At 51.7% G+C, this 8,202-nt stretch overlaps 1 protein-coding gene across 4 annotated transcripts in view; it reads left to right on the forward strand.

Annotated features, from left to right (window-relative positions):
• The window catches only part of LOC309398454 (hexosaminidase D-like), a 47,715-nt gene extending 44,040 nt beyond the window's left edge, over positions 1-3,675 (forward strand). For 2 of the 4 annotated variants that reach the window (XM_081965368.1, XM_081965367.1), the window contains exons 14-15: positions 1,106-2,683; positions 2,827-3,670. In XM_081965368.1, coding sequence (XP_081821494.1) covers positions 1,106-1,289 — 184 coding nt within the window. In that variant the 3' untranslated portion in view covers positions 1,290-2,683; positions 2,827-3,670. Of the gene's footprint in view, positions 1-1,105; positions 2,710-2,785 lie in introns of all 4 variants that reach the window. The other 2 variants (XM_081965366.1, XM_081965365.1) reach the window with 2 other exon arrangements.
• Positions 3,676-8,202: the final 4,527 nt, after the last annotated feature.

Genomic DNA, 8,202 nt, shown 5'->3' on the forward strand with positions numbered 1-8,202 from the left:
GATCGGAGGAAACCTGTTAGCTTCTCTCTACAATCGGAAGTTTCACTCGCGAGGCTCGGTAGTTTCGCCACTGCGGTTCTTCCTCTCGCCCCACCCCCACCCCATGTATAAGATACCCCTCCATTTCTAGGTCAATATTTTAAAGAAAAAGTATCATCTTATACACGGGAAAATACGGCATATTGGAAGACTTTTTAAAAAAAGTCTCTGTATGACAGGGGTGTCAAACTCGTTTTCATTGAGGGCCGCAGCAGGATTGTGTTTGACCTTCGGGGCACAGGGGGCATGGCCAGGGGGCATGGGCAGCATGATGTCACAGGTGTTGGGGGCACCTGTGCAGCAGTGGTGTGTTCCAGATCCCGTCGCAACCGGTATGCTGCGATGGGGCCGGGCATCCACCTCGGGCACATGTGTTGTGCAGGGATATGCACCCACCGCCTGTGATGCTCCAGCTGCTCCGCGGAGGTTGCGCAGGCGCCATTCACTGCACGCACATGTACAAATGACCCGGTTGGCTTAAAAGCAGGTAAGGAACATGGACAGGTGAGTGGGCCCTCCAAAGCACCGTTCCGGTATGGTGGCCACTGCTCCCAGCTTTCACCGGTACACCCGTACCGGCGCATACCGGCTGAAACCCACTACTGCTGCGCAGGCCTGAGCGCTCTGCGGGCGAAAATGGGCTCCTGGGCTGCATTTTCACTGACAAAGGGTTGCAAGAGGCCATTTTGGCCGAAACAAAGCCTGGAATAGCCACACACAGCCCTCCGGAGCTTCCATTTTCACTGGCAGAGGGACTGCTGGCCAGTCCTTCGCTGTTTCCAGGGCGGCCCCGGGAGTAGATCTAACCACCCATGGGCCAGATTCGGCCCATGGGCCTTGACTTTGGCACCCCTGTATGAGAACATGTAGAATGCACAGAGTGATGGCTGGCTGGGGAATTCTGGAGGTCCACAAGTCTTGAAGCTGCCAAGGTGGGAGATACCTGCTCTAAGAGGCCGAGGGGCTCTTAATGGCACAGGTGCTGGGCACCCATCTCTGGCTGCCTGCTGCCTCCCCCCCCCTGCCCCAGCCTCAGCCAGGTGTCCCTCTCTTCCCCCCCCCCCAGAATCCACGAAGAGTGGGAGAGCATCATCCAGACCCTGCGCTCACACATGGAGAGCATCTACTTCCCTGACACCGTGGAGGAATGGATGGAGGAGAACGTCAATCCCCACATGGACCAGTTGCGCGAGTTTGTCCGGGACTTCAAAGAAGTCATCCGCCTGAATGCCCGGCCCAAGACCCTCTAGGGAAGGGCCCCCCTCCCAAGCACAAAGGGGGGCCCCGTTCGTGGTTCAGTCCAACGTGGTTTTTTTAAAACTTGAAAGAACTTGAGGCTGGAGGGGGTGTGGGGGCTCCCTTCCAGGACAGGGTTTAGTGCCTCTTCTAGTGCTGGGCCACCAAAATCCGTTTCTAGCCAGTTTTGATGGATTCCCCTCCCCCCAGGTTGGCACCTTTCCCCTCCCCACCAGCGATGGTGAATCTGTGGGCCTGTTTGGAGAGGGAGCAGTAATTCTGGTGGGTGGGGGGGTCTTGCCGGAGAGAAGAGTTTTGGTTCTGGTTTCCATTCCTTTCCATTTCTTCCTTTTCAATGTGGTTTAGAGTTCTCGGGACAGGCACTGTTGGTAGGCTGTCCTCCCCTACCGCTCCTGGGCAGAGAAAGTGCCACGGGGATGTGGGGAAGGACTGTCACATTCTGACAGAGGTGGAGGTGGGGGCATTGCTGAATGATGTTGAAAAGGACAGAAGAGAAGGAGAACTTTCATCTTTCCCGCACCTTCCTTTGAAAGTCCCTTCTCTTGTCCGAAAACGGGTGGATTCAGAGGTGGGTTTCTACCTGTTTAGTTCAGTTCAGCCAAATAGGTAGTAACTCCAGCAGACAAGTGGCCGTACCAGTTCTACGACCAGCAGCGCCATCTTCATTTTCTGTTCTGTACATGCGCAGAACGACCTTCATTTAAAAAATGCAATTTTTATTCGTTTTTTTAATGTTGTTCGCATGCGCAGATCGTTTTAAATCAAAATGCGTGAGTGAAGCGAGCACATTTTTTTTACTACTGAACCGGTAGTAATGGCGTCCGGAGCCCACTCCCGGGTAGATTTAACACCCCCCCCCCCTGAAACTTGAAATCCATTCTCATCTTTCATCGGCTGCATTCTTCGTTTTGCTTGGGGGACAAAAACGGCAATTTTTGCTCAGCTGTAGTCAGGATAGTGCAATGACGGCCTCTTGGGACAGAGGCAACAAACGGGGGGAAGAGTGACTTTGAACCTTCCTTCAGAGTCCACAGACCAGGCCAAAGACTCCTTCCTTGGTGGCAACAACCCAAGTTCTCCGGAACATGAGATCGAGGAAGCAGCCCTGGGGAAGCGGGCAAAACATCCACCCCACGTCTTGCTGCAGCCCCCAACCCCAATCCAGCAGCTCCCAGGGTCTCTTGCCCCTTTTCGGAATTCCGCATGGCAAGAACCCGACGTTGCCTTGCAGGCCTCTAGCTAAAATCTTCCTCACGGTGAAAAATGTGTCATTGTGGACTTTTTCTCTCAGGGAATGTTTAAAAGGACTTCCCATTTGCCACCCACCCTAGTTTCTCGGTGAGACCCTCCCTTTGTCCCTAGGGAGGGGGAGGAAGGGCCTAGAGCAGTGTTTCTCAAACTTGGTGACTTTAAGTCCTGTGGACTTCAACTCCCAGAATCCCCCAGCCAGCACAGCTGGCTGTGGGATTCTGGGAGTTGAAGTCCACAGGACTTAAAGTCACCAAGTTTGAGAAACACTGGCCTAGAGAGAAATGGGAATTGCAGAGGCAGGGTCCCCCACTCTGCCCCCAAAGTCCTCCTGCTGAAGGGGGCTCCGTTTTGCCTGCTCGCAGCTGATTGTCCCGCAGTGCTGCCGTTTCCGTTGTCTCCTGGGCAGCCCAGGCGATTGGCAGGCATGTAACCAAGCTGCCAGGTGGAAACGGGCAGGCATTTTGAAAAGGCAGGTGAGGAAGCAGCCCGGAAGGGAATGCAGCAGCTGCCCTGCACAGGTGAGTGGAGCTAACAGGTAGCCATGGCAGGTGAGAGACCCCCTCTGGGGAGTCCCTGTTGCTCCCTGGATCCTGCATACCCCTCTTGGCTGATGTGCAGTTCAGAGCAGGTGCACCTTGCTCTAGTAAGCTTACGGCTTTTCTCGTAATCCCACCTTGGCTGGGTGTCAAATTCTGTGGGGCCCAGAACTCCTTTTTGGCGTCTCCTGAGCTGCATATAAACCCTTGGCTCCTGTAATTGTGGAGCAGACACGGGGGTGTGAGGCGTGGATGCCCCCGACTGCTTTCCCGAAGGTAGAAGGGGGAGAATCTGGGCTCCCCGGAGTGGTCTCTGCCAAGGAAAGCGGGAGGAGCTGACCGTTTTCCCCCTTCCCACCAGGGGTTTTCAGTGGATGTGTTTTATAAGGCAGGCCCAGAGTTAGTTGCTGCCTGGAAGAGTTAATTGTATGGGAGAGTTGCTGCTGCTGTGGTGCCGAGGACAATAAAGTATTTTTTATAAGGATGGGCTCCTCTTGTTGGCAAAAGCCGGGACGTTTTGGGGCTCAGCGGGCAGCAGAGGAGGTGCAGGACTCCGGGTGATCGCTCAGCTCCTGGCTGAAAGGAGGAACCGTTCTCGAGGAGGGGGTTGCGTACAACTTCAAGGTGGCCTCTTGAGAAACTCTGTTATACTCATGTCAAAACAACCATTTTAGAATTTTTAGAAAATGCTACACCACCATTGAGATTAATCTATCCAGAGACTCATCGGGAACAAAATCTGTAAACCATCCAGTGTCCGTCTGAAGTGTCGATTCATAGCTAAGCTCACAGGCTCTGCAAAGCCGGGCGGTGTGAGCTCAGCTCTCGTGGTTGCGCAAACTCAACCAGTTCTGGTTTACTAATGAAACTTGGCTCAGCCTGGTTCCTAAACCAAGGAATGAGGAGGTGTCTGGATAGAACTCAGCTATTTGACGTCTCCTTTTTCTGCAGCTAATAAGCAAGTTCCTCCAAAGGCCACCTCACCTCAAGAATGCAGGAATATTTGGGGGTTGGGGGTTGGCTTCCATCCTGGCAGGCCCCAGGAAGGTTCACATTAGGCATTTCTGCGGCTTCTCTGCCATTCTAAGCAAATGTTTCTTGCTTAGTGGCTGACTTTCTGATTAGGAGCTGATCTGGGCCCAGAAACCACGTCCGTCTCAGCCTTGCGTCACCGCTGCCATTTGCCGATCGGGGGCAGCTGATGGACACAGCGTTGTGAGTCTGGCTGCTGTGCCTGTTTTCAACTCCTGGCATTTTCTCCTCCTGAATGGAGAAAGTAGCAAAACGAGGCCAGAGGCCCTTTGGTGAAGGTGCCCGGCCCTTCCCTAGTTTTTAAGCCTCCCCGAAGCTACCATCATTTTTATTTTAATGCCTTTATGGTGCAGATTAGCTCTTGGCAATTAAGCCTTGGAAGAGACCCTCAGATGCCCGTGCTTGTCTGCGGCTCCGAAAGTCAGAATCCTGTTGTGGTCCCCGTGTCCCTCCGTTCAGTAGGAGCAAAGGTTGGCCTTGAAAGAAGCAGGAGAGAGGAAGCCCCTTTGATCTTGGAGGAAACGCCAAGAAAACATACCTATGAATCATTGATCAAAATGACCCAGATTCTCACTCGAGGCACCAACCGTCAGGCTCGACGTCTCACATTTAAACACATTCTGTGCCAGCCTGGCTCCCTTGAGAAATCTCTAAAGCTAGAAAGGGTGGGGGCAAAGAAGAGGATGACCAGCAGGAAGGTGGACAGGTTCAATTACAACCGCAATTAATTCACTGGGATACCTAAAAGTTCAGGTCGAGGACAGATCATCGGCCTGCTCCTGAGAAATTCAGCCTCTCTGGTTGCTAAGAGTTAGCATCAATTTCAGGGCACCTAGTTAATAAGTCAAGCTTGCCTTTCCATTTCTGATAAAAAAAAAATATTTAAGGCTGGCAACCACAGAACGATGGGATTTTTTAAAAAAAAAACGTGTTTAAATGCAGGTAATGATGAGCAGGTAATATGGGATGCGGTGGCTCAGTGGCAAAGACGCTGCTTGTTGACCAGAAGGTTGGCAGTTCAGTGGTTCGAATCCCTAGTGCCCCGTAACAGAGTGAGCTCCCGTGACTTGTCCCAGCTTCTGCCAACCTAGCAGTTCAAAAGCACGTAAAAATGCAAGTAGAAAAATAGGAACCACCTTTGGTGGGAAGTTAACAGTGTTCCATGCTCCTTTGGCATTTAGTCATGCCAGCCACATGACCACAGAGACGTCTTCGGACAGCGCTGGCTCTTTGCCTTTGAAACGGAGATGAGCACCGCCCCCTAGAGTCAGGAACGAGTAGCACATATATGTGAGGGGAACTTTTGCCTTTACCTTTAATGGTGAGCTGCTGCCCAAGAAGCTACTTGAAAATTGGATAAATATTTTGGAGTGTGTCATTTCCATTATAGTTGGAGGAGTCATTAGAAGTGCAGGAAAGAACTTCAGGAGACCTCTATAGGTTACCATGGTCCAAAAAAGAAGTTGAGGCTAGAAAGAGTGCAGAGAGGAACAACAAAGGAAATTAGGGGGCTGGAGGCTGAAGCGTTTGAAGGATGGTTGCAGGAACTGGGTATGTCAAGTATAATGAAAAGAAGGACTTAGGAGTGAAATGATAGCAGCCTTCCCACATTTGAGGGGCTGCCACAGAGGAAAAGGGGGTCAAATTATTCTCCAAAGCACCAGAGGGCAGGACAAGAAGTCACAGATGGAAACGTATTAAAGAGATATCCAACCTAGAACTAAAGAGAAATATCCTGACCATGAGAACAATTAACCAGTGCAACAGCTTGCCTTCAGAAGTTGTGTGTGCTCCATCAGTGGAGGGTTTTCAAGACGAAATTGGACAGCCGTTTGTCTGGGATGATGCAGGGTTTCCTGCTTGAGCAAGGGGTTGGACTAGAAGACCTCCAAAGGCCCTTCCAAGTCTGTAATGTTTGTTCAGGTGGAGGAGCAGCCGAGCAGGTAATTCCCCCTTTTCTTCCAGTCCATCTAGGCAGGAGGAGGCCCTACAGCCGTGATGGGCAAACCTATGGCATGTGTGCCACAGGTGGCACGCAGAGCCATTTCTGAGGGCACACGAGGTGTTGCCCTGTCAGCTCCAGTGCGCAGGCACACACTGGCCAGCTGATTTTGGGGCGTTTTTCGCTCTCCGGAGGCTTCCCATTTTTTGCCCTAGAAAGACTCTGGATCCTGGGGAGGGAGAAAAACGGGCCAATGCGCAAACTGGAAGTCTCTTCCTGAACTTCCAATTAGCATGTTGTGCTGTTTTTTGCCCTCCCCAGGCTCCAGAGGCTTTCTAGGGCAAAAAATGGACCTACCAGGCCCACCGGAAGTTGGAAAACGGGTCGCTTCTGGGGGGCTTCGGGGGGGGCAGGGGAGTCCATTTTCGCCTTCCCCAGGCTTCAAGAAAGCCATATGCACATGCACGGGGCAGTGGGTAGTCAGGTGCGCATGTGCAGGGGGTACAGCACAGGGGGGTTAAATTATGGGGGTGGGCACGCAAATGTGTGCGATAATACGCACACGTGGGTACTTTTAGGACCCGAGGCGAAAAAGGTTCGCCATCACTGCCTTACAGGTTCCTTCCCACCCCCACCCCCCAAGCGAGAAGCGTCTTCCGACTCCTGAGCCGGTCTTGTCAGCGGAAGAAATGTGCGCTCGGCCCCCAGTGAAGAATCTGGGTCATTCTTGCACAAGCAGAGCCTCTCCTGAAAGGAGACGCGCCTCTTTGGCACAAAGGCAGCCAGCTTTGTCTCCTGCAGGGAAGAGCCTCCTTCTGCCCGAATGAGGCCAGGTCCCTGTGGCAAATGCTCATGGCTGGATCGGTCCTCTGGCCCTGGGCCCGCAGCCAGCCTTCCCTGGGCAAAAGAACTGGGCGAAAAGGCAGCCATTCCTTGCGCTTAGGAAGGCCCTCGTGCCAGGAGAAAAGACCCCTCAAACCAAGTGAATGTATAGAGCAGTTTTTTGTCCTCGACCTCGTCAACTTAAAGAAGGGTGGACTTCAGTTCCCAGAGTTCCACAGCCAACTATGGGAGTTGAAGTCCACCCTTCTTAAAGTTGATGAGGTGGAGAAACCCTAGGGCAGGGGTCTCCAACCTTGGCAACTTTAAGCCTGGAGGACTTCAACTCCCAGAATTCCCCATCCGGCTGGAGAATATTGGGAGTTGAAGTCCACCCATTGGAAAGCTGCCACAGTTGAGAAACACTGATTAATGCAGGGGTCTCCAGCTTTGCTGGCATGGAGAATTCTGGTAGTCGAAGTCCTCCAGGCTTAAAGTTGCCAAGGGTGGAGACCCCTGCCCTAGGAAATAGGGCATCAAAACCCATTTGTGCTCAGAAGAGGTCCAGTTTCCACAGGGGCAGCAAGGAAAATGGAAGGATTTAGATACCTGCAGAGTGGAGAATTGGTCTGATAGAAAGCCACTTAATGAGACCAGAAGCATTTGAAATGTGGATTTACAGGCAGCTGTTAATGTATAAGTTGGGTCGACGAAATCAGAAAGGAGGAGGTGATAAGACGCCTGGGAAAAGCCAAATGTTCAAAACCATAAAAACAAAAGTTAAGAATATTTTGGACATGGGATGCGACACCCGGAAAAATACGGCGTCCTTCCCTTAATCCTCTAGGGAAAGATTGAAGGCAAAGGAGGTCCAGGCAGAAGAAGGACATCGTGGCTTCAAAATCTAAGGGACCGTTTTGGGCAAAACTCAGCAGCTCTTTTTTAAGCGGCTGTTGATAAAAATAGAATTGCCAACATACGATGACGGATACGGCACAAGAAGAAGAAATACCTTGCAGTCATCTGGTCATTAGATTCTGAGAGTGGTTGAGGCCACTTGGAGGTTTATTCGTGTCCTCAGGGTCACCTGAATCCTGTAGTCTACATTTTGTTGGGGAAACCGTCCATTCTCCACCATTCAGTCAGAACCGAGGAAGCTTCTTGGATGAGAAGCGAAATGTCTTCAAGCAAAACAAGAAGATCCAGTTGCCTTTTGAAAGAAAGCATCTTTGACCTGGATGAAGGAGAATCTCCACAGAGACTGACCCCGGGGAACAACTTCTGAAAACTCCTAGTAGATAGATAATAAATGTCCAGTAATACTCC

Source organism: Natrix helvetica (genome assembly GCF_964273705.1).
Source record: "Natrix helvetica genome assembly, chromosome: 13".
In the NCBI taxonomy this organism is placed as follows: Eukaryota; Metazoa; Chordata; class Lepidosauria; order Squamata; family Natricidae; genus Natrix; species Natrix helvetica.